Here is a 26,137-nt window from a genome sequence, read left to right on the forward strand (position 1 = left end):
AATGTCTATAATTATTTATATTTATAAATCCGCGCAGGTGTATTTATAATCTTACCCTCATTTTAAACATGTTGTATTGAATTGTCCTTATAACAACAAGAATTAGAAGACCTCCTAATGATATTTCGCTTATTGATCTTTCTGTGTACCAACTTACACCTTTAAGCATCTAGTAATTATAACGTCATTAGCACTTCGACATATTTTTTGTTTGTAATTATGAGAGATGATGTAAAAAAATTGATTTGTGCTCGTATACATGAATATACTTACTATTTCATGTATTCTTTTATTAAAAGTTTCATCTTCACTCAAGATAAGAAGAATGATGAGAGACATATAAATGTGATGAGATGTATTGTTTGGAGCATGATATAATATTTGCAATATTGGTGTTACCTGTAGAAACATAGAGATTTCTAATTTATTTTTTTATTTCCATTATACTTGTCGTACTGTCAACTTATTTGATTAATATATTAACAATTCTATATTCACCAGTAGTTGTATATCTGGTCTTCTCATGATGTCTTGTTTTACACTTGAATTTCTATGCAGTAACATATACAACAATAACGTAACTTCATCCGTGTTTGGTATTTTACATATAGTATTGTACAATTTATTTAAATTAAATCTAAATGCACCCTTTGCTTGTATTGCAGAATAATCTTCTAAAACATCATGCGTTTATTTCGAAATTATTCACACGAAGATAATGTAGTTCCTTTCATTTTTTATTACTTCATACTAGAGATAATTTATATGAATGTATTACAGTACTCACCTTGCATATCAACGAAACTGAACAGAGCATTTCTGTAAGGGTTTTGTGTTGCGGTACAATGATTCGTTAAAACCAGTAACAATAACAAAGATTGACTAGCAAGTGGTGTTTCCGTATCACGTTTTCTTTCTTCCATGTCAGAAGCATTGCTACTTGAAACTTGTACATTTTTTAAGCTACTACCCATACCCATTGTAATCACATTCCATAAACCAGCTGAAATAAGTTTTGTGTGTTACATACAGTAAGTAGTTCAGGTTCGACTCAACATTTTCGGGTTCTCGTACACCTCTAATGATACTATACAGTATAATTAAACATACCTGCTATACTAAAGACAATACTTCCTCCCGCTTGTTGAGTAAGCAACCCTGGAGGAGCATGTTCTTGCTGTACAAAATTATGCAATAATGTAGAAACCACTGCTGGTGCATGTTCACTAGAATGTGAATGCATTGCTATTCTGTAAATGGAGCTGTATTCAGCTGCAGTTTGTGAAAATAATTGTACCGAAAGTAGTACAAGTAAGCAATTTATCGCTTCTAGATGAACGACATATGTGAATTCACTGTGAAAAACAAAATTTTGATATAAAATAGGACTTCTATCGTAAATGGTTAACTAAAAAGTAATTACATATAAAGCATTTATGTTTTCATTGTTACTCTTTCTCATATGTATGCGTATGCATGTAGTAATGATTACGAAGTTTAGAGTGAATCTAATTAATATTTTAAGAGGTATTGTATTAATGAAATGTTACAATGTTAAAAATAATGTCTTACCATAATGGTACATCTGTTATGATATCAGCTAAAGCATCGTAAAAGTCTTCTAGTCTATAAGATGAATTTGTTTGACTCGGTAATTGAGGTGCTTCTATATGTTTTATCATTTCTTCTTCGCCAACAGTTTCAATTAAATATTTTAATATACATCTTATCGCAAACAATGCATTATATGTTTGCCATGCTGATATGATTCTACAAAGTAATATTAGATGAAAATACTTGTGGGCATAAACAGTCATCGAACATTTTAACTGTTTCTTCTAAATACGGTAGGTACTCGCTCGTTGCACAAGAACCGGATCAGGATTTTAGGCAAGATAAGTTTTTGAGGTTTGCGTAAAGAATGGGGATTTCATTCACAGACTTCAAAGATCTGGAGAACAATGAGTGATAACCTACTGTATATATTCTTAGAGAAAGGGTATACCATACTTCTGATTCTGTGTTGGTGCAAGTAAGTTGCTGGCACGAGTAAGAGCAACTTGTATTAAACTGCCAAAGTTGCCAGTGGTCAAATTGTTGGCGAGCAGTTGTTGACAAGACGAATCCAATCGAGAGTCTAGTTCTATTTGATCATTCCTCGTAACAGGTGGACGCATGTTATAGGATAGAAAAGTATCCCAAAACGAATCATTTGGCAGAATACTCTTTCTTCCACAAAATCTTTCCAAATAAACATTTTTGGAAAGATCATCATTCCGACTTGGTGTTGCCCCCATTGCCGACCCTTAAACTTCTGAAAGTAACGCAATATATGCAATTTAAAATGTAAAAAATTCTTGTGGTTTAGTCACTAATAAATGTGTTCGGTAATTAGCTACTCCCATTATTTGAGACAGCAATATATGTTTGATAATTTTATATTGTTACAGTCTGATTATGAATATATATAATATAAATATATAAAGCCTAGATTATTCTATTTTATAGTAGTGTCTCGAATAAAATGATAAATGAAAACAATACTGTGTATTTGATTACATAGGAATATTAAAACCTTGAATAACATACTTTGACAATCCACTGTCATAGAAACTCGGTAGTTCTTTAACAATCACTAGTAATGGGGTTCGGTTCAATATATTATCGTCCTTCCGTTTTTGTGTGTTTTTCGTGATGAAATAACTATAAAACTTCTTTATAACGCGCCCATGGGCATAAAATCAGAGACACGAAGAAATATAACCTCCTCATATGTCAACCAAGCACTTCGCAGACATATAGGTAAATCAAAATGAGCGCCATCTTTGTAGATTGATTAAATCTACAGATTATATCTATTTGCACTTTACAGCAACTTAGTTGATATCTATATTCAGTTTTATGAATCAAAGGTGTGGTAAAACATTCAATGTATACTTGTCACTCACAACACATGGATACAAGTTCCACAGTTCCACGTTCCACATCATTTGGATATTTGGATGACGTATCAATCTAAGCATGCAAATAACCGGCATGCTGTTATGCGAATCCGTTTCCTAAGTTACTTATCATTTGCGTATGTGCACGAAAAGAAATACATTTTCGAACAAATAGATCGTACCCTATTGACTACTATATAATCCAATTTTGTTATACAAGGTTATTAGAAAGAAGGTATAACTTTTTCATTAAATATGACTGAATGTTAACTTGGAGAGACCATTTCTTCTCTATTTCTTCTTCTAAATATGTTATTATCATGAATTGCAAGATTCGGAGAATGTTATACATAGATCTTCATTTAAATTTACTTTATCAAAGTTACATACTATTCATTTAATTCAATTTTGCTTTACATTAGGCTGCTATATATACTTATCAAAATGGATCGACTTCATAAATCAATTCGAACGGAAGCATTCTATTCGCAATGTATAGAAGAAATTGAAAATTGTGTGCAAGCCATTGAAGGGAAATTTACTGAAGCTAAATGTTTCCTTGGCCTTCACAGGAAGGAAATTGCTAAACTTATGAGGTGCGCTTTTAATTAGCACTTGCGTGAATAATTCGGCCGGACGTTATTTGAAGGTCAATCATTATATTTGCGTTGGAATTTTTTTAAAATGTTATATTAATGTCTTGACAAGTATTAATTGTTCCATCGCCATTATACAATATTTGTTCACTGTACATATATGTAAATCATATATGCAACTATGTTAATTATTATTGATATTTTAAATTCATCTTTCATCATTTATTTGTTTTATTAACACTTTCTACTTAATCGATGAAAAAAAGACATATTTTGTCACTTTTTACTGCATGGCCAATTATTGTCAGTTTTATACGCGAATAGTTCGCATGGCCACGCGGTCTGGTTTCAAGAATCGAGAAGCGACTCAAGTTTTTATGAAGACACGTTGAAAGAGCTCGTGAATATAGAACAGACGTGTGAGGAGCATCTATTACGGTTGAAAATCAGTTTGCTGTCAGCAATGGAAGGGCGAATGCAACCACCAACCCATTTATCTTTGCGGAACGTGGAAAGAGTTTGCGAGATGTTTCCCTTTTGCAATTCGGACAATGAAACGAACAACGAAATACCCTGTCACTGTTTTTGGGAAAATGTGCCGAAATGGAAACTGGAAAATATTCAGAATATTTTAGTTAAACCGAAGGAGACCATGCAAACAGAATTCGACGAGTCTGATTTGAAATTCAAGCAAGACATGATGTACCTTAGATCAAAAATGTTTTCTCTGCCCAGAAGTTTAAATAATAAGTAGGTAATTTTTCCTACGAGATACTCAATATTTGTTAAACTTTTTCGATGAAGCACTAAATATTTTTTTAGAAGGGAAATAAAAAATTTTATTTTATATATAATATATAAATACAGAATAAGAATAGATAATTTCATAAATATAATGCAATATTTATTCTAGAAGTGTTCATCAAAATGTCAAAAATGATACTTCGAAATGTCGATTGACAGTACAGCCATCGGAGACGGACACTTTTAGCGAAATTCGTGAAGAGCACGATTCGTTTAAAGTGTTTTCTGTAGAACACGAATTATCGAAGATAAATAATCTAAAATTCACTGAGGGAACATTCGTGGACTCTCATAATTGGACGAAAACGTTGGACCTACACAGTAATCAGTATGGATCAAAGTGGAACTTGGTATTACGTCCACAAATAGAGAAGATTCTAACGAAACGCCTTATACCAACTCTTCATCTCAATCCGAGAGCTACTTTTACCTTTTTGTCGAATATTCGAGAGAATGGAGTGCATTTTATATTGTCGAAAGACGATCTGATATCTCTCTTACTAAATAATGATGAGAGTGTCTGGTTGACATCTTGGAAACTGCAGTTTCAAACAGAACAAGGGAAGGAGATAGCTGTGGTACTTATACAAACCTGCTTTCGTGGCTATACGGTAAATAATTGTTTACATGTACATTGTACACATACAAAATTGTCGAATACCATTTTGAATAAAATCTGAATGTTTCTTAAAGTTACGTAAAAAAATATTGGACACGCAGTATCTTTACATAGCCGCGAACGTCTTATGGTTAAACTGGCTAGGAGTTCAGAAGAAGAAAGAGATACGCGAACGTTATTTGAAGAACATGTTGACGTCTTTACAAGCAACTCGACAGCTATCTGCAAAATTGAATGCAGAGTTCAGCTCCATGATAAGGAATCCACATGTGGTTATACATTTAACGTCTCTCGGCTATGCCATGGATTTGCGACAGCACTATATCCCGAGTAAATTCGCTATGATTCAAAACATGAATATATTAAGAATCTGTTTTGTTCGAAATCCAAACACTGAAGTGGTATACATCCTACCCGTACCACCCACGAATGAAATGCTGTTGATGTACAGTGATTTCATAGAATCGATGTCCTCGGAGGAGAACATCGCGAAGAGAATCACTTTCATCGCTCTTTCTCAAGTGGTCACCTTTCAGAAACGCGCGATGAACGTCTCTAGGATTCTACATTGTTCAGAGGAATCCCTTAACGAGCTCAGAAAGAAGATCGCCGGCAAACCGGCGTACTTTCTACCCTGGATCATCGACGAATGCGACATGAGATTAGCTGGGAATCTCGGCGTCGCCTTATTGAGTCCTGACATGGAGGTTCAAAACAAGTTCTTACACAGATCCAACATAGCCCGTATGGTCGCTAGGTTCGGATTATTCCAGCCTCCTTATTGCCGCGATGTAAAAGACTATGGAACTCTTTGCACCGCACTAGCTCGCTTGATCATTCATCACACAGACGTTTGCATATGGATGTTCAAACTGAATTTCGGATCGATCTCAAAGCATCGCGGTATGTTCCTTATTAATCATATTAGCATCCCGTTCATGCCGAGTCTACGGAAAGAAAGAAGACGATTCGGCGACGAATGGGGTGCAAACTGCGCTGTGCGAAACAACTTCCTCGCGAAGCTGGAGGAATATTTGCCAGAAGTTACTGCCGCTGCTACTCGATTGTCCACGGTGCACAATTCTTGGGCGGACTTTTATGCTCAAGTGCAGAAATATGGATGTTTGATACAAGCGGTACCAGTTGAGAAGGATGTTAAAACTATGGCTATTAGTTTATTTATTCCTAAGAAAGAGAACAAAGAGAGGGTGAAGTGGTTGGGAACTGCTGACATATTGCGTTTGGGTATGCGCTGTTGTGTTTCACTGCAATCAAGCGGTTTTAGACAATGAAGTATTCATTATTAGCGAATTACGTTTTAGAATATTTTTACTAGGTCTTCTTAGTTCGATGCTGTAAATAGAGTATGTATCACGATTTTGGAAAGTAATAAGTAATTTTATTGGCAGATTCTTGCACCGTTCCGACGAATATTTTCATGATGCCGCAAACATCGTTCAGCAACTGTCAAATTGAGTCGGATATAAACAAATTAGCCAAAGGGTTGCAAAATGAAGGCTATTACGGTTATGCGACCATCGATTGTTATTGTTACATGGACAAACGTACGGACAAAGTAATGGTTCTGGTGAAGAATGTACAGCCGTATTATTCTTACGTGCAAAGTTACATGGAGTGGATGAAATTTGCAATTGGAGGAACATACCAGTAAATCATTTCTATAGGATTTTAAAATAAGAAAATAGATGACAATTTTTATGTACAAAGTGTCCTAATTCCTTTTTTTTTATATAAACGCGTTTTTTACCTTATTTTTCGATCTCTTCATAATCACTGTGTTTTAAACGGAACCACAGAATTTTTACTGAAAATAATTATTTCTAATATCATGGGTAAACTTTGCAGAAAATGCATGTAATTGTCCACATAATTTTAACAGGGATCATTTAGTAATGACATTGTTATTCACACAGTTTGGGTAAGAATCATTTTAATACCAAGATTCCCGTGCAAACTCGAAGAAGATCGTCAAGATACGGTGTTCCAAGCCAAATTCCTAAATGGAATGAAACGACGGAGAGATATGGAATAGGAATTTGTGAACTGTATAATTCAAGATTCGCTGCTTATTCTTGGTCAAAACTGAAGGATTTGTTTAATGGATGTGGCGTACGTTTGTACAATTACCAATTTCTTTACATCAATAACTGAAGAATAACTAGTAGAAACAAAAAGTTGCTCGACAACGTCCACAAATTGCAAAAGTTGCTCAAACAGTCACGTCTATCATTTCTAGATTGTTTATAACTCAGAAACGAAAGAGGGTTCGAGCATATTATTACACGATACTGTGATGAGAACTCATGGTTTGATGATGGCCGTCAGCCCGAGCATGAATACAGCGATATCCATGGTGCATGAACAATTAACAAAGCTTCACCAGACTCTTTTAAAGCTAGCAAAGAAGCTCGAAACGAATGCAACCGATCTTATAGACTATTTTCATAAATTCTCTCTTGATTATCAGGATTTTGCGTCTGAACCATGCGAATAAATGATCAAATTATAGCACATGATTTAATATCCTAAATAAATGTCCCAATTATACTTTCCATGGCTATTATAGTCTTTTAAATATTAGAATTTTAATGTATGTATAGAGTGTCAATTTAAGAAACAAATTTTTCTTATTCGCCATTTATCTTCAATATATTTCCCAAGCATTGCTATACCCTCCTTTCTTATTTTTAACATGAAGAAGATATATAATAATAAATAATTGTTAGTTTTTTAAGGGTTGCTTTCTTCATTGTGTGTCCACAGAAATCTCCCAGAATAGACACTAAAAAGAAATGAAACGAGAAAAATGTTTTGTACACATAAACATTGCTGTGTTCAGTAGTGATCCGATATGAATGCGATGAAGGTTAAAATACACATTGGATTTTTGAATTGGAATTAGCCGTGTTTTCAAATTGTTATTGGTATTGTTTTCGAATTGTACGAAGTATAAAAATCAAAATATGATTCGATGTCACTGCTATCCAATCGAGATAAGAGAGTGCCCCCTTTCGCCAACTTTATCATTGGCGGACTGTCTGGGTAAAATGATATTAATCCTTCCGAATTTTCTTTCTAATCAATCAATCTTTTAACTAATATGTCTTGGTAGTGCTGTTCTGTGAAACATCGAAAAGAACAAGAAAATAAAATTATGTTATTTGCAATAGGTGCGTGGGGCAGACTGCAACGCATCCCTTAGATGTCACCAAAGTACGAATGCAGATTTCGAACGCTTCTTTTGGTGCATCAGTGCGAGAAACATTCCGGACAGTCGGACTACGTGGATTTTTCGTCGGCTGGACTGCTGGTGCGCTCCGGCAATTAACATATAGCACGGCTAGACTTGGAATATACACTAGTTTATATGATATCTGCAAGTGAGTGCATACAATCCTTTTTATACCGTTTACTTTATTTACTCTACTGTGCAAAAGAAAGAAGCACCCAGTATAATCATAAGATATAATGACAAACATCTTTATGTAGAAATTGTATTGTACAATGATTGATTTATTGCATTTAAAGTATTATAGTTCTCAGAACTATTCAATTAAACAGCGAAATCCTTTTCCAAAACTTACTTTGTTCTTATTTGATTTTTTACGCTTTTCTATTAAACATGGTCGGGTGCTTCGTTCTTTTGCACAGTAGCGTGATATAGACCAGGCCTGTCCAACTTCTTGTCGAACGGTCAATCAATTTGTTCTCCCACTACTCAAGTAGTGGGGGAACGTCGCCTCCCAGCAGAATGAAAAAGAGGGGGAACTGATATAGACTATCGAAACATGCATTTCATTGATAACTCAAAAACTATTTCTGAACATAGAAAAGCTTCAGGGAGTGCGTATTTTTTGTCGTGTACCTGTGCAGTCAATATAGAATCACGCTAATTCGTAAATGCAATTTAGAGGACATTTTGGGACCATAAATTTTCCTACAATGATCGGTATCGCAACGGTTTCTGGCTTTGTGGGTTCGTTTATTGGAACACCAACTGATTTGGTTTTAGTACGCATGATAGCAGATATGAAATTACCTCCTGGTGAGTATTTAATATAATATTGTTTAATATGTGTCGCATAATAATTATACTTCAACTGTTATATAATTCATTGCAATGATAATAAAATATAGCGAAAATACTTGAAATAGAAATAAAGACGGTCGAATTGTGTAGGCCCTATTCTTAATCGAGCGAACTTTTGAAAAGGTGTATAAACCGAAGGACCAATTTTTAGAGAAGCGATGGAATTATAGAAATGGCTTTGCCGGATTAATCCACATCGCAAAGAAAGACGGTGTGTTTTCACTATGGCGGGGAGCTGTGCCCACCATGATTAGGGGAGGCGTTGTCAATGGAACGCAATTGAGTACATACAGCAAGGCCAAAGTAATGTTGCTGGACTCAGGTATTTTCGGATACTAGAAATCAACTAGTATATGTATAACGCAACAAAAACATTATTTCCAACTGATTAAAATGATTAAGAAGGCTCTCGCAATTAATGCGGACCATTTTTATTTGGTCTATTTAGAGTTTTGTCTAGGACACAATAGGTTTTTCTTTGAACATAAAAATAATTTTTGTTTAGGTTCAGCGGGTTCATGTATTGAATTACGTTATCTATATCTAATGTATTGTATATAAATTATATGATTTGCAGGTCATTTTGAAGAAGGTGTCTTATTGCAATTTTGTGCTTCTATGATATCCGGACTACTGACGTGTTTAACTTCACTTCCCATGGATGTAGCTAAAACTAGGTGCTGTTATACTAATTGAAAACGTATATAGTTACTAATCATTCATCTTAGGCCATTCTGTTATCAATCTCTTACAATCGTCTTCAATAGAATACAAAATTGGACTGGGCCAACGAAACCACCGAGTCTCCCTGCCACCATAATCAATATATTGCAAAAAGAAGGGGTGAAATCACTGTGGCGGGGACTTGTACCTTATTACGCTCGAGCTGCGCCTAATACTGTACTCACAATGATAAGTGTTGAACAGCTTCATCATTTGTACATAACAATATTTCTGACGCCCGGGGATTGAATTTTATGTATATTATTACCGCTTGAGAAATAAAAATTTTATAGATGTTTCGAAGTGTTAAATTTGCAGATATACATATATCCACATTTTGTGGTTTTGTTGCGCATTTCGAGGGATGGAAACATTTATATTTATTTCACAAATTTTTCAATTCATCATTTACAGTCTTACTCCAGTTTCAATACATTTTCACAACAACACAGCGCTTAGATATCCTATTAAAACCGTCGCAGGTATTACATCGATATTTTTTAATTTCAGCATTCAATTCTCTGTCATCATGTATCGCCTATACAGTTTCACGATTTGTTCATTAATTATCAGCGTTAAAACTGTGTGTGGCCCTATTCTACAGTAAGTCGGCAAGAACCCCTTCCACAATGCTGGCACGCCTTCCGTCTTTATTATGGACGCCAGTACCGATAACATGCCAGGTGGTTTTCCCTTGCTCTTCAAGTTCTGTATTCTAAAATTGAAACGATGCTATACGTTAATATCTAAGAATTCAATTTTGGTGGATTCACTGATTCGAGGCAAAAAGATGGTGACTTCGAAAGCATGTTAATACAAATACAAAAAATATATGTATTTCTATGCAAACTGATGTAGTTTTACCTCGTCTTAGCTATGTCAAACGGCATACTGTTGAAGGTGGTGAGAAATCCGGACAACATGGATGCAAGGAAATGCAGTTTTATACCGTCTTCCATTTTTACTGCACAATAAATATTTTACAATTTACATTATCGAAAATATGGAAAGTGATTTGTAATTAAAATGTAGTAATAAAGTTTTTGCGGATGTATCATACATTTTGAAGCTATGAAAAACTTGGCCTGACTATACGTTGCAAGCTGAGATATATTCACAACAACTGCTCGTCCCATTGTTGCTACGGCTCCTCTCCAAAGTGCAGTGATGCCTTCGCTTCTAACAATTACAGAAAAAGCGTGGAACACATTCTTGTAATTTCTTCGTTGGTCTAAATGAAACAAATATACATTGTAGGATTGAAACAAATAGCTCAGGGATATGTAGATAATTATGAAAAAGACAATGTCAAAACCTTTCGGCAGCCTGCCATCAGCAGTCATTCTTACAAGAGCGACTTCCGCCGGTGTACCGACAAATGCCCCCATAGATCCTGCTGTGCCTGCCATCAATGACAGGATACCGAAATTAGGTTTCTCAGTGTGTCTTTGTCTAATGATTTGCAAAGAAAAATTAATGGAACAACGAAATGTAAATAATTTTTATATTGTATATTTTACAATGTCAGGTAATATAACATCAATCATTCATTATTAAAATATATATTGAAGTTTATTATTATTAAGGATATAGATAAAAAATAAAATATATAATAATCTGGTAAAATTATATTGATATCAATATAAAATGAAGAATAGAAATTTGACAATGTATATGTATTTAAATAAATTGATAGCTCGATGATTAAACAACGTAAATCAGTGCTCACACGTTTTATGTTAAAAAGACACGATAAATTCGATTTACAACTTACTTCCAATATTCTTGCAGTTGATTATAAATACCAAGTCTTACAGTAGTGTACGTTGCCTGCCGCACAAGACCAGCGCTTAGTCCGGAATAGAATCGGAATATCCCTTCATTTTTTATTATAGACTTTATCACAGTACCAACTGACGTTTTCTCTTGTTGGACTTGAATCCGATTTTTAATTACATCCATGGGGTGAACCACGCAAGTGGCAGCCATGCTAAGAAATTTTTATAATTATTGCATGCATTTCTTAGTTAATTGCTATGGTTTACTAGATAATTGTTTCACGAAACTAATAGACAAGAACTACCGTGTACCATCTATTGATTAATGAAACATAAAATGTATGTAGGACAGTGTCAATTCAAAATCGAGTTGAATAATTTGATTCTTAATTATTGATGTTAAATATATTAATTTTATGTTATAATATTATACTAAGTACCCAGAAAGTCCTGCATTGATGAAGGTGAATACCGGTGGCAGTCGCTGTGGTTGTTTCTTCTTCTCTGGTTCAGTCATATCTGTTTAATTCGAGCAGACATATATGTTTTTTAAACCGTCCAGTTTTCGTCTCGTATTTTTGAGGTAAATCAACAAGTACACGTAAAAATGTTGATTATATCATTTCCTCGAAATATTGGGACATAATAATTTGACCTGAGATTGTACGTATGAATGAGTGCATTGATTACAAGTTAACCTAATGCAGTAAAGGCGTAGTATGTTCACTTCACATTGCAACGATTGTATATTGATTCGAAAAATGAATATAGGTACGCATGAGTTTTCTCCGATTCGAGATAGTCTTTCCTTCTTTTTTTGAAACGCTGTTCACATGGCACATGGAACGTTGAAAACTCATCTGAAATACGACGAAAATCGGTCCCGAGCCATCGTCTAATATCGGAATAAAACTGTATCAGTGAAATATCAATGTGAGTCAGAAATGACTCTGGCCTGGTAGGAGTCCGGAGGTCTAAAGTAGAGATTTGGTTCATTCATTTTTAAACTTTTATTTTACGATATTTTGTAAATTCTATAAATATATAAACTCTGCGGACTAATAAACTGTAAAAAGCATACTATTAATCACCTTTTGCGCATAAGCTAATGTTGTATGTGAATTCTTTGGGATACCGAATAGAATTCAAAATGTAGTCCGCGAAGAGCAAGCATATTATTGTATTTCTCGATTTATATAAAAATTTCAGTGATAATTTTGTCAGTAAAATTTTAATCCATGTTTTCTCTAGTTTATTTCCTTTCACAAATAACAAATTTGTTCTTCCGGAACAAACTTCGTACAAACACGAAGGCGAGCTTGTCTTCTTCTAGGTGCAGTTGCTGTTACCGTTTCTCGTTTCTTTCTTAATGGTACCAGGCCCATCTCCTTTTTACATTCCTGAAATTATCAACATTCGTGTTACACCAACAAAAACATAATGTAATAAAAACAAGAAAATGCAATAATGTATAATGCACATTCCGTCATCACATAGTTACCTCTACAGCTTTGAGAATTGGATACAGAGGTCGCACATTTCTAGATTCATGAATTACTTCATTTGCGTAATCAATAACCCGCTGATTTTCTTTTTCAGTAACTTCCGTCATGTTTTCAACTTTCTCTTCTAAGATCTGGTCCTGCTGTCGTTCAAGTTCCTTTTGGCTCTACAAACGACCATAATAATAATTTTATTAATTTATAGATCAGCGTATTGTCGTTCGTAGAGTTGATTCACTCACGATACATTTCCGCAACGAATTTCCATACTCCATCTTCTTCTCCCATTGCGCACCTTGCTCTTTGAGTTCAACGTCCTTGTTATATTCCACCCTTTTGAATCTCTGCATCATGTCCCAAACTTTCAGATCCTTGGCCTTCTGAAATTGCTCCAATTTCGCGGCCGCCGTTTCTTTCTGAAGATCTTGCAACTGCTTCCGCATATGAGCCTCGCGCTCCTTTCGCTTTCTCTCCTTTTCTTTGTACAGCGCCTCCTGTTCCTCTGTGGCTTTTTCGAAGATTTTGTTCTCCAATTCTTTCGTCGACTTCATGAATGTTCGATGTTTCTCCGCTATTGATAACAAATCAAATCTCAAGTTTATTACTACAAAATCAGAAGTCCAAGTGCCATCCATATATGTGACTGACACGACAATCAATGTCTTAAATAATATAATATAAAATTATGAGAATCACCAATAACTTGAGCTTTGAGCTCAATGTTCTGTTTCCTTTTCAATGGAATTTCTTTATGCATTTTACTAATTCGTGTCTTAGCATTCTGATAGGCCTCGATCGCTCGATCCTCGAACTCATCTTCTTGTTGAAGCTTAAGATCGTAACGTTTCTTCTCTTCGATGGCGTCTCTGAAGAATTGCTTCAGCTTCTGTTTCTTATTCAGTAACTGTAAATATATTTATAAAACGATGTGAATTGTTGAAATAAGAAAAGCTGGGTAGAAGAAGCAAATACAGAAGAAGTTGGAGATTCGAACTTCCTGTTCCTCGTGCTCCTTTATATCCTGCAGATATTTATTTATATTAATCTGATCCTGTTTCTCAGCCTCGAATTCTTCAGTCTTCTTTTCGTTCGCGTTCTTTTCATTTTCTTCGATCCTACGGTCGTCGGTGTACTTTATCGTACAAACATTATAGGAAGATTGTTCAAACATGTCAGAACTTACTGTTCTCTTAATCCACTTGCATATTTCCTCTGCTGCTCAAGTCGTTTCTTCGCAGTTTCTTGTTGTTCCTCCTCGTACTTCGCTACATCAGACTTCATTAAATTCACATACCTATCTTCTTCTTCTTGGTCCATGCGTCTGATGGTTTCTTGGAACTTCACTTGAGCATCCAGTTCTCTGTAGCACTGCCAAACGAATTTTTGATGGGTTCGTATTTCATCGGCGGAAGTTCATACTGGATTGTGTAAATTACCTCAGAAACCACCAGAGCTCGATTAATGCGTCTGCACGTTGGTTTTCTATACAGAATTAACCTTTTAGCTTGTCTTATTATTTCTGCCGCTTCAGCCGCCTTCTTCTCAGTACTCTCCTTCACGAATCTTTCTCTTTCTTCTTCTTCCTGTTTCTTCTTCGCTAATATTTCATCTATCATTTTCTTCTTTAAGTTCTGGTAGGTGTGAATAAGTTTATAAAAATATATTCTGTGAATTCACACAATTATAAAATCATTTAGCTACTTGTATAGGGTTGAGGAATTATATAATTGCACCCCATTATGTCAAACAAAATAACATGTTATTTGTACGTCGTAAAAAATATGACTATACCTCTACGACGGTGGTAAAGTTTCCTGGATTCCCTTTCTTATTATTTTCTTTTGTCTCTGCATTATTATTATTTCTGCTTGATATCTTCCTTTCAGACTCTATCGCAGGTAGGAAATCCATACAAGCTTCCGATTTCTGTTTAGGAAGAATAATGAAGAAATTGTGTAATCATTGAATAATACGATATAAATATTATAAAGTTGTTTAACACTGATGTTACAATAATGAGCAATGTGGCTACTGACAATGCAATGTTCCGTATACTGATTTGTAAATAGACTATATTTGTTGTATAAGAAATATTATAAAATACGTTTATAATATGGAAATTTTTAAATTAAATTTAATATTCTCGAGTGAATATAACTACACACTATAAGTATAATAATTAGACTGCGGATGTTTATGCAATTTTCAATTTTCGTAGGCAAATTTTAAGACAGTGGGATCAAATGAAATCTGATCTTCAGTGGTAATAGCCTTCGTAGATATGAAATAAATAAAAATTGTACTCAATTTTATCGAATTTAATATTCTAGTTTTTTTTGAAAATTTCCCGAAGTCATAAATGCATAAAAATCCCCAGTCTAATAATAATATATGATAATGTACCTTTAAACTAGTGGAAGATTTTATCGATTCTTTCGAAATCGATGGCGCTTTAATGACTGACTTTACAGAAGTTTCCGATCCTGGAGAAGTTTTAGAATTCATATCATCTTGGTTGACAACCTGTTTGAAAAATTAAGTAAATTACTTTTTTAACGAAAATATAATACGTATCACTGTATGTCACTGTATATCACTGTACGTTACTGCGCGAATAACAAATGTACATAATTTGGCTAATTTTTAATAATCTAAAAAATTTCTTAACAAAAATGTATATATGTCACAGAGATTGGATGAAAACTGTTACATGCTTCTTTCGATTTTTCAGTTGTTGTTGTTGACATGTCAATAATTTGATGGTTTCAGTACTTGTACGTGTACAACATGCTAAAACCAGAACGGATATGATGAACTGTGTGATTGCGTTTCTTAATGATATTGCGGATAACTTTTGGGTACAATCGTTGTCTTGGAAACTGGATTCGTACGATCGATTAGCCGCATTAAAGAATATAGTATATTCAATATACTACTATTCTTTTTCACAAGATAGATTTGTGCCATTTTCAGAATGAATAATATTAAATGAAGTTGCCAAAAATGTAAGAAAAAAAGTTTCAGGTCTACAAAAATTATTTATTTTATTAATCTTTAGTGTACATACGTGTGTATCTACGTAGATGCTTCATAAATGTAATTAATAACTAAAATAACGTTCCACTACCTATTTAAGTAAATCATTTTACATACAATAAATGATTAAAACACAACAGAAATCTGCAATTCCACGAGAGATATAATGTCATTTTCAAAATTGAGGATCGGGATAATTATATTATTAATTTATAAGGTAAATGATTCATATAATGTTCCATAAACATAAAAACAAAATATTTTGTACACATTATTATAATACTCCAACAAACTTAAACATTATTTATGTAAGGATTTTTCTCAAATCCTTAATTTTACAAACTAAAATGAAAAATACTCCAATACATTGATGCGTTGGAGGCGTCTCGCTTTTTTAAATATTTCTGAAGTTATAAAATATATTTAGAAGAGTCCATATTAAACTTAAAAATTCAGCCTTCTAATCAGACATGAAATTTCTCAAAAACCAAGAGTGATGGCGAGAAACAACTTTCAAAATATCCAGTTCACTTACAAAATTCAAAATTGGTGCAGAACGGTATAATCTTCCAAACTCCATTTTACCGGCAAGGACACAATTTCTGTTCCAGCAGTTTCCCGAAACCGCCACAAGATGGCCGCGGAGCGTGGTCGTGCACCTGTGATGACAGCACGTGCTACACCTGAGTGGCGGTCTCGATCTCGGAAAAGTGAGTATAATCGTGTTCTAAAGATGTTCCACGGTTCCTTGGGCCCATCTGGAATCCGCCCATTGTTGGGTCCGTGCTGTGTTTCGAATTGTGTGTCTAAAATCCGACGAGTGTCAACGTATACCACGAAATCATCTTGTATTTACTCGACGCTCGCACGTGTGCCGCCAATGTTCCCACAGTAAATTGTGGATTCATAATTAACCTTGGCAGAGACCCGTGCTCGTTGATCGAAGACGCTCCTTTCGAACGTTGTGAGGATAATAACAGAATAATATTGTTAGTCACGGTATTTCTTGTTACACCGTGCGACGGAAGAATCAGATATGATTGCGATACTAACCTAACCCTTTGCACTTGTACGTTCGAAGTATGGATGCTTAACGAATCCGTTAAATAGAACGCCATAATACGTAAAACGAATTTTTATCTGACTAATCAACGTGTTCGTGTAATTTGAGATTTGAGATTTTTTGGATTTGATTTTCTTTGTGACATACATATAAAAATATCGAATCTAATGGTTGAGATTGCCTACTGATGACTATCGATTTTAATCTATTCGATGTATTCAACGTGATGATGCGCGATGTGTTCCGTCAAATTCATGAGAGCAATATTGTTTTCGTTTGATTTCCGCGCATGCTCCCTACTGAATTCTGGATCAAATGCATTTGCAAAGTGCGTCATGCACACGCTTTTTAGTTACTGTGTTTTTCTAAATCGACATGGAAAATTAATACACTGTCGCGACAATGACGTCTTATATGTAGATTGTTTCTATATTTGAATTCCAACTCTATTTCATTTTTGTTCGAAGTATCTCATTTTCTATTGGATCACTGTGGTCGCTAGATTTAAATAATGTGACAGTTAACGAATTATGAATAACTATACAAATTATTTAAATAAAACATGGTAACAGGAAAAATTTGTTTTTTTAGATAAACATTGAATATTTTAAACTGTGTAAACAAGTCGAAGGCCAATTGATATAAGAAATATTGTGTACAATATTTATAGGTTACCGTAATACAATAGAAAATAATTACAGTCGCATAGTAAGTATATTATTTTATTGGCGAATCATTAGTGATATGTATTTGTTTAAATTAAAAAATACATTTAAGCGAGGAAGAGAATTTGTTGGAATTAAACAAATAGAATAAATACACTGTTGCGACAATGACGTCTTATATGTAGATTGTTTCTATATTTGAATTTCCACTCTATTTCATTTTTGTTCGAAGTACCTCATTGTCTACTGATTCACTGTGTGTGGTTGCTAGATTCAAATAATGTGACAGTTAACGAATTATGCATAACTATACAAATTATTTAAATAAAACATGGTGACAGAAAAAATTTGTTTTTTTAGATAAACATTGAATATTTTAAACTGTGTAAATAAGTCGAAGGCCAATTGATATAAGAAATATTGTGTACAATATTTATAGGTTACCGTAATACAATAGAAAATAATTACAGTCGCATAGTAAGTATATTATTTTATTGGCGAATCATTAGTGATATGTATTTGTTTAAATTAAAAAATACATTTAATCGAGGAAGAGAATTTGTTGGAATTAAACAAATAGAATAAATACACTGTTGCGACAATGACGTCTTATATGTAGATTGTTTCTATATTTGAATTTCCACTCTATTTCATTTTTGTTCGAAGTACCTCATTGTCTACTGATTCACTGTGTGTGGTTGCTAGATTCAAATAATGTGACAGTTAACGAATTATGCATAACTATACAAATTATTTAAATAAAACATGGTGACAGAAAAAATTTGTTTTTTTAGAAAAACATTGAATATTTTAATTGTGCAAAGAAGTCGAAGGCCAATTGATATAAGAAATTTTGTATACAATATTTATAGGTTATCGTAATATAGAAAATAATTACGGTCGCATATAGTAAGTATATTATTTTATTGGGGAATCATTAGTGATATGTATTTGTTTGAATTGTTTAAATTAAAAAATGTATTTAATCGAGGAAGAGAATTTGTTAGAATTAAACAAATAAATTAATTTCATTATTTTCGTAGTTTCATCTTGGTTTTCTTTATTATGAAATTCGTCTTACTTAATACGTCAATAATTGTCTACTTAAAATGTTGGTGTGTGGAAAAATGTGAAAATCATCTAGACAAAAATCTATAGTATTTAGACACGAAAAAATCAATAACCATTTTTGTTTATACAGATGAAAAACAGAGAATGAAAAATTATAGCTCGTCTATTATATTTGGTTATTCGAACTTCCCCTCTCTCTCTCTCTGTGTGGCATTTGTTCATATCAAAATTGAGTGCAGTGAACGAATCTTCAATAAATAAATCAGAAACAATTTTTAGGCTTCAGTGTTATTTTTCAAGTTATATGAGACATTATTACTTCTTCCGTAAATATAAAACTGACGTTAATTCTTTACAGGTGAAGGTGATATGTGAGAGAGGTATGTGTCGCTCCAGCTTCGGGAAAACGTGAAAATGTGAGTACACCTCAAATTCCTCGATTAACACAAATTCTGAGAAACATTTCCAAATATATACTCTGTTCAAAATGTCAAGCAATTTATATTTTATCTCAACAGCAGAACTCATAATTAAAAAATCGGTTTCGAACGCATGCATGGGATTCTGTGAAAACGATATAGGGTGAAAAGACAAAGGACGAAATTGATCAATGAAACATGTTTATTAGAAATCTAGTATCATTTCTCTACGTCTAGAGTAAATATCACAGGTACACGTTTCTCTATCACAAGATTCTCTGCTCGGTCACAATCTCCCGCCGACAATCCCAGCGGGAGCATAAACATTCTCGTGCTGCGTATAACGCTCGTACATCAGACCGAGGAGATATGTATGTACATTATAACAACATTGTCGGCGCGAAAGGATATTCTGCCCCGCGAAAGGAGAACTTGTAATGATCGCTTACTCTCTGGCGATCCTCCCGCGCCAAAATCAGCAAAATAAACTTCTCGATAAAAAGTATGAAATAAAGAATAGATATGTATCTCTGTAGAGTGGATTAAAGCTTCAGCCGCGCGACGCTGTTCCGCGAGCGTATCGTTTACATCGAGATCCTACGTTTTCTGACTGTCACGACAATCGATTCGAATTTACAATAATACGGGCGCACATTACGAAAGAATTCATCTCATTACCCCGCCCCATACAATGTTTCACTCGTTGAGCAAATTCAAAACAGAAATCTTAAGTCTATTCCTCTTCGGATCACGAATCCGTATTTGCACACCCCGTAGGCGTATTTAAAAATAATCCCCGCAGCTTCTCGAGAACATTTCTTCGCGTTTACGATTGCCCCTCCTCGAAGGGTTCGCGAATTGTTTCGCTCGAATCACAGACAAAATTGCAACACCGGTATCGGCTTCCCGCTCGATGGATACTCGTTGGTGGCCCGACCATGTCATTCTTCATCTCCAAGTCTTCTTCAGGGAGTCTTCAACCGTTCGTTCGAAAAACTCGATCGCGTCCAAATTCCACCGGTCTCAGGTTCGATTCTCTGAGATTACCACGGTCTCCAGATAGGCTCGTTAGGTTTGGCGACCTGCAGGAGACCTTGGTGTCCTTGAGACATGCTCTCGATTTCCGTTCGGACGGGAGAAGGTTGGCTAGAGGCTGGTGTCAGAGGCATCGAGTATTCGTCGGAGCTGAGATCGCTGCTGGATGATGGGGAAGATTGCGGTGCGGCCACGTGGATGGTCAAAGGGCCAGTTTTGTCCATGGCGTTCAGCTTGTGGCCCAAGTGGGTCATCAGTTTGGTGCCGAGGGCGACGTCCACGCCGGGAGTGGCTGCCAAACAGCGGCTGACTTCGTTGGCGCAATGCGTGTATCCGGCTCTAAAGCGATCCGCGTCGATCACAGGGTTCGCGGAAAGACGCTGCTGCCGTTGCAACTTGTGCAGATGACGCACAGTCAGTTCGAGAATATCGGCCTTCTCCAGCTTCGCGACATTCTCGCCGTCACCGGCCAGCGCTGTCACCATGAGGTCTTTCAGCTCGTCCAGGCACCGGTTGATGCGCGCTCGGCGTTTGCGTTCAAGCATAGGTTTCATCACCTGTAAATCAAAAATTAAGGAATCATTATAGAGAGGTTGTCTTTGAGATTAAACAGGGACTCCGAGATTGATCGGTAGAACAACTGACTGAATTTAGACTTTGATTCTGACAGAGTTGAAGAATATCTTAGATAAGAATCTTCTTAGATAAACAACAAGTGGTTGTCGAAGAAGGGATTTAAAGGATGCTTACCTTTCTGTACTGATAGGTCCTGGAGATGGGCTGCTCCTGCCCGTCGACCATCATGATCTGCTCGTGCATCTGCATGTCGGTTAATCCTTTTGGGTACCTTCACACACCGATAACGATAAACTGCACTTCGATAGATCACACTTTTCGAATGTCCTTGATTGTCACGGAGGCGTTAGCCTTTCGGAACTTGTCTAGAGATTGTTGTTCACTGAAAATTCGTTGGAAACGTCTCGACTATCTTCCGACGCGTCTCCTGTTCGAACTTGGTGAACGATCACAGTGATTGTGGTGGCTGCACGGCCGTGGCTGAGGCTTATATAGTCAAGGGCCCTTCGGCAGGGTGGGGCAAGGGGCTTTAGCCAGGGTCCCTAGTGGGGGACAGGCCTTCCGTGGGAACGGTCCGTAGAGGTTGGTTCCCAAGCAAGCACACCACCTGTAAGCGGCAGCTGCCAGACACGCGCCCACACCAAGCCATCGTCACCGTTTCTTTGTCCTCGTTGCACCTACCGTTTGAACCCGTATTTCCTACCTCCTCTGATCCTCCTCGGTTAGCCGTGCCACGGTATGCACGGCTTAACGTCTGCCTCTCTTTCTCTCTTTGCTCCTTTCGGCTTGCTATTTCACGAACGTGCGCTCATACGGAAGGACTCCGATATCGTCGTCCTTTCCTTGGCTTGGGCTGACAGGGGAGCTGGAGAGAGAGAGACGACGACGACGACGACAATCTGCGGCTCCCTCGTTCCACCTAGTCTTCCTCCTCTTTTTCCATTCTAGTACCCGAAGAGGGTACTCGTGCTACATCTTCTTATCGAGATCCCGTCTCCTTCTCTCTCCGGTGTGCTACCATAGGCTCGTCCTTGTCAGAACAGCAGCCCGGTGGAGCGTGCTGGGCACAAGTCCAGCGTTCTCCCGATTGCAATCCCGCTAGTTACACGTTACTGAATCACGGTACGTGTGTCTATGCTACCAAGCCACCGCGAAACGATACACCGTCCGTATATCTCCGCGCGTTCTCTCTCTCTCTCTCTCTCTCTCGCACGCCAACCTCTGCTTCCTCTCATCTCTCCTGTCGCTTCCTCTCCGTAATTGATCAATCATTTTCTGCACGTATTAACCGTCGCGTGAGAAACCCGCCGCAGACGAGGAGACAAATATCAAGCGATAAAACCCGACGTTCTGAAAAGGATGTGATGAATCGTCTAATGCTCCGTTGTAGTCGCGTGGGCGCGGGCCACGGCCGCCACGCTTCCGAACTTTGTAATTAGCCGCCGTTTGTCCCGCCGTTTCTAATTACACCTTATTGTTCAAGATGCACGCGTCTGCTCGATTTATTCACTGTCTCTCCTTTTGCCTGCTACTATTTCTACGCGTCGTATTTCACGCTTGTCGGCGAGCTTAGGACTTTATTTTACGGCTATCCGGCCCGTAGAAATTGCTGGATATATTTATTCGCGCGTGGTGTAATAACTGCTGAACTTCTTGGTTTTATTAATGGTTGATGATGATGTCTGCACGCTGAGTTTGATGAAAATGTATTTCTTCTTTCAATAATTTCAGTATGTCTCAAATAATTAAAACATTCATCCAATGTATTTACGGTTTTGTCTTTCAATTTTTTAATATTGAATAATGTTTGCATGTTGTTCTCGACGTCCTAAAATTATTGTAAAAGGAAAGCACCTTCGTGTAATTTCTGTTTCTTACAACTGACTTGGATAATTTTATTTTGCGCAAAAATTTCAGTATATGTGAACAATATTGATTTGAATCCCTCATTTCTGGTCTTCTAAAATCCGCAGCCTGCATCCGAAACAGACTACATACATATTAACGAAAGCATCACTCTCTCCGTCCGAAATGCACAGTCTGCCCCGGGTTTTCGATCATTCTGTCGCCAAAAAAAATGCGACTTTGTAAAGCCAGTGGCGCACGCGATCCATTAAAATTAATTTCCCTGGCGACCCGGCCATCACTCGGTAATCTGATTTCAGGCTGCAATTTGAGTCGTTCCAGGAGCGATGCAATCGTAAGTAACCAAAAATGATTTTCGCGCAGCAAAGTAAACGGTGCTCGTCCTGTCGCGGTTTGCTAATTTGCAACATTAACGCGCGCGCTTATGGCAAGAAGTTTGGCTTTCAGCGTTAATCAACGGATTGCTACCGAAAATTGGTTGAAAGTGGCCCCCGCAGATGGGATACGATTGGACCGATTGGAGTTTCATTTCGCGACTGTATTCCCTTCGTATTTCAGTGTAGTCATCGTCTCGAATGAATATCTCTGCACGCGTTCACGTGGTACGTACATCCTGCCCGAGGACGCTGGAAGCACTTCCAGATACTAATTTCGCCGAGGCTTTTGCTGAATTATATCCTTGGTGTGCCCCTCTCCGTCCAATCCTTCTCTATCCTTCTCGTTTTCTGTTGGCATTCTCCTTTTTCCTCGTTTTTCGGGTTCTTTTTTTGCGGCTCGCTTCCTCCTGCCAACTACCTCGCTTATTCCGCTGCCGAGAGTCCAGTACTTAAACATCGTTCGCACCGAATAATTACGCACGCTAGTTTCATCCTTCTTCCCCTGTATTAGTCCTCGCTCGACCAGTCGCCTTCTCTTCTTGCTACTGCAACTTTACGAGCCATCCTTCGTCTTCTTCTTCTTCTTCTTCTTCTTCTCCTCCCTCTTCCCCTACTCTTACTCTTATTCTTCTTGTTCGTATTCTTCCTTTTATCCATACCTTCCTTGACTTCCTCTTTTTTTCGATGCTCCCTTGAGCAGACCAATTGCACGTGTCCCTAACGACGCCGACCATCTCTCCTGTGGAAACTTACGCGATCCCGAGATAACGCGTAACTCCGATCCTCCTCGCTTTTTCAACTTATTTTCCATCCGCTGTGTCGAATGTCCGTCCCATCGATTCAGTTTTTTAAGGAAATAAGCTATTAGCTCGAGGGCTGGTTCTCCCGGATAGAATCGCCTTTGATTCCGTGACAAAATTACGTTTACTCGGTCCCAAGTTCTTCGTGTACTTCGACGAACGAATTAACCCCGGTTGGAAACGATCCTGCGCTGATCCTTTCGCCATTTCGGATCGTAAACGCCGCTTTCGCGGAAATCTGTTCCGTTAGGTAAACATATAAAGGTGCCTCAAATCTCGATCAACGGACTCTCGTAATTGACCGTGACGTTGCTTAAAAATTTTGGGAGATTATGTATATTAATTGTAAAAATTCATTCGTGGCCTCCCTCCCTCGACCGCTACGGTCGAATGACCAGTTTCAGATATTTTATTTCACAATTAATGAAAATATAAAGACACTTTTAAGTTTTCCCAGGTTATACTATTAATTAATATATAATATATATAAATTTCTTAAATTATATTATAAATGAATTCTTAAATTAAATTAACAAATTCGGTCGGAAGTCGCTGTCGCTTCTGAACAATTTATTGAGAAAGTACTGCTAATCTTTGATTTTAGAAAGACTACTAGTAAATTGCCAGTAAGTAGAGTATATTAAATGATTAGAGGTAGAGAGACTAAGTGCCTCTTGTTTCCTAAATGCAGATAATTTTTATTTTGCACGGAGATCCTATCGATGTATATTTTACGTACTAAAAGAAAGTATTACGTCAAACAATCCATAATTACTCTCCGCGCAAAACATGAAACGAGAGCCTCGACGCAAGCTCTGCAAAGCCTCTCCGGTTCGCTTAATAGCAAGCAACATTACTGGCATAATAAAGAGACGGGGGCTCGCAACGGGGAGTCAAATGTGGCGCACGGGCCGATTGACGCCGACTCGATTCTTCTTGTTACACGTTGAAACGCCGACTTGATTCTTCTTGTTAAACGTTGAAACGTTGTCGGGTCCCACGAACTTCCAGACGACAGTGATAAATTGAATCAGCAGTGCCCTGGCTATTGGTTTCGCATGCTCACCAAGTTTCGTGGTGTAGCAACGTGGACGTTTACGCCGAATGCAACTGAACGAAAAATGTTCGTCGATTTTCTTAATTAAACATCCTCTTATTTTGCGTTCGGAGATTTTTTGCGGACCACTCGAAAGGAATTCCATTTAATTGCTGGTTATAGCGATTTGCGGTCTAATTACAATAAAATGACGAACTGAAGCATCCTGTTTCGATCAAGTTTTATGATCCCGTTGTGATATTAATTTTATTAGCGGCTTGCAGAGAGTTTTTTCTTTTCAGTTGCTCGAGTTTCCTGTCAGGTGAAAGAGAAATCATGCTCTGTCTTATAAGGGAAGCTTCAGCAGAGATCAGGGTTATAAAATGATTACATGAAGATTAAGTCATGAAATTTGTATTCCAAAATAGCTGCAATTATACATTAATATAATATTAGATGATCCGAACTGGAAGTTCGTGTGTCCGATTTGAAAATAAAATTCGATGGTTAAATTTTAAAGAATACAACGTTATTAATCAATAATACATATAGTCACTATTCTTTTTTAATTGTAGGAAATTTAACCATTGTTTAATTTTAATTTAACCAATCTTTACAATTTAAACCATTGAATTTTATTTTCAAATCGGGCACGAACTTACGCAATCATCTGATATTATTGCTAAAATATATTTTTATAAAATTCCTCAAGCATACATAATAGAATAATTTACATCAAAATGTAGAGTTTATAACTGCAGGTTTTATGCATTAGTGTCAAAAATGTGTAGATAAAATACAAAACTTGATCAGACAATTTTTATCACGCATAAAAAGAAGCAAAGTTTCGGTCAACATCTTTTCAATTCAGGAATGAGGTCGGCGAAATAATGGCGGAGTGTCCCACGAGGACCATCACGATCGGCGACACGCCACTGGAGCCTGATTGCTGAAACAAACCTAATGCAGCCACGTGTCGGCTCGATTTCAGCTCGAGTCAGCTTCCTCTCACGTGCCGCTCATTGTTCCCTGTTTTTGTACGCACTACCCAGGGCTACATGTAGTTCCGAGTCCGAGAGTCGACGGATAATATAAACCTAATCCGGCCGTGCGATTAG

The 26,137-nt window shown here is 36.7% G+C and overlaps 6 protein-coding genes and 1 long non-coding RNA gene across 9 annotated transcripts in view; 3 read left to right on the forward strand and 4 right to left on the reverse strand.

Annotated features, from left to right (window-relative positions):
- Positions 1–2,988, reverse strand: part of LOC143215312 (dymeclin) — a 6,297-nt gene extending 3,309 nt beyond the window's left edge. For 2 of the 3 annotated variants that reach the window (XM_076437357.1, XM_076437356.1), the window contains exons 1-8: positions 2,590–2,988; positions 2,011–2,314; positions 1,573–1,770; positions 1,111–1,355; positions 788–1,003; positions 499–674; positions 274–399; positions 56–169 (exon numbers count right to left, since the gene is read on the reverse strand). In XM_076437357.1, the coding sequence (XP_076293472.1) occupies positions 56–169; positions 274–399; positions 499–674; positions 788–1,003; positions 1,111–1,355; positions 1,573–1,770; positions 2,011–2,297 (1,362 nt within the window). In that variant the 5' untranslated portion in view covers positions 2,298–2,314; positions 2,590–2,988. The remainder of the gene's footprint in view (positions 1–55; positions 170–273; positions 400–498; positions 675–787; positions 1,004–1,110; positions 1,356–1,572; positions 1,771–2,010; positions 2,315–2,589) is intronic. The other variant, XM_076437358.1, reaches the window with a different exon arrangement.
- Positions 983–8,157, forward strand: LOC143215140 (IQ motif-containing protein H). Its single transcript, XM_076436985.1, has 7 exons — positions 983–3,538; positions 3,800–4,288; positions 4,452–4,953; positions 5,036–6,206; positions 6,371–6,629; positions 6,896–7,091; positions 7,219–8,157. The coding sequence occupies exons 1-7, from the start codon at positions 3,387–3,389 to the stop codon at positions 7,474–7,476; spliced, it is 3,027 nt and encodes a 1,008-aa protein (XP_076293100.1). The 5' UTR covers positions 983–3,386; the 3' UTR covers positions 7,477–8,157.
- Positions 8,083–15,305, forward strand: LOC143215141 (mitochondrial 2-oxoglutarate/malate carrier protein). Its single transcript, XM_076436986.1, has 6 exons — positions 8,083–8,090; positions 8,153–8,362; positions 8,894–9,027; positions 9,224–9,394; positions 9,650–9,749; positions 9,840–15,305. The coding sequence occupies exons 1-6, from the start codon at positions 8,083–8,085 to the stop codon at positions 10,042–10,044; spliced, it is 828 nt and encodes a 275-aa protein (XP_076293101.1). The 3' UTR covers positions 10,045–15,305.
- LOC143215142 (mitochondrial 2-oxoglutarate/malate carrier protein) lies at positions 10,160–12,090 on the reverse strand. Its single transcript, XM_076436987.1, has 6 exons — positions 12,014–12,090; positions 11,570–11,785; positions 11,111–11,247; positions 10,856–11,026; positions 10,660–10,759; positions 10,160–10,510 (listed from the first exon to the last, which is right to left on the reverse strand). The coding sequence occupies exons 1-6, from the start codon at positions 12,088–12,090 to the stop codon at positions 10,309–10,311; spliced, it is 903 nt and encodes a 300-aa protein (XP_076293102.1). The 3' UTR covers positions 10,160–10,308.
- Positions 12,588–15,592, reverse strand: LOC143215316 (uncharacterized). Its single transcript, XM_076437366.1, has 9 exons — positions 15,479–15,592; positions 14,867–15,001; positions 14,512–14,706; positions 14,259–14,443; positions 14,070–14,190; positions 13,772–13,979; positions 13,318–13,646; positions 13,075–13,242; positions 12,588–12,973 (listed from the first exon to the last, which is right to left on the reverse strand). The coding sequence occupies exons 1-9, from the start codon at positions 15,578–15,580 to the stop codon at positions 12,836–12,838; spliced, it is 1,581 nt and encodes a 526-aa protein (XP_076293481.1). The 5' UTR covers positions 15,581–15,592; the 3' UTR covers positions 12,588–12,835.
- Positions 15,593–16,554: 962 nt separating this feature from the next.
- Positions 16,555–26,137, forward strand: part of LOC143215320 (uncharacterized) — a 93,060-nt gene continuing 83,477 nt past the window's right edge. The window contains exons 1-2 of the long non-coding RNA XR_013010348.1: positions 16,555–16,821; positions 19,269–19,326. This is a non-coding gene — a long non-coding RNA (uncharacterized LOC143215320). The remainder of the gene's footprint in view (positions 16,822–19,268; positions 19,327–26,137) is intronic.
- Positions 19,514–21,418, reverse strand: LOC143215318 (enhancer of split m7 protein). The gene is made up of 2 exons (XM_076437369.1): positions 21,115–21,418; positions 19,514–20,921 (listed from the first exon to the last, which is right to left on the reverse strand). Exons 1-2 carry the CDS (start codon positions 21,187–21,189, stop codon positions 20,373–20,375), a joined length of 624 nt encoding a protein of 207 aa, XP_076293484.1. The 5' UTR covers positions 21,190–21,418; the 3' UTR covers positions 19,514–20,372.

The sequence above is a fragment of the Lasioglossum baleicum genome, chromosome 13 (assembly GCF_051020765.1).
Source record: "Lasioglossum baleicum chromosome 13, iyLasBale1, whole genome shotgun sequence".
NCBI lineage: Eukaryota > Metazoa > Arthropoda > Insecta > Hymenoptera > Halictidae > Lasioglossum > Lasioglossum baleicum.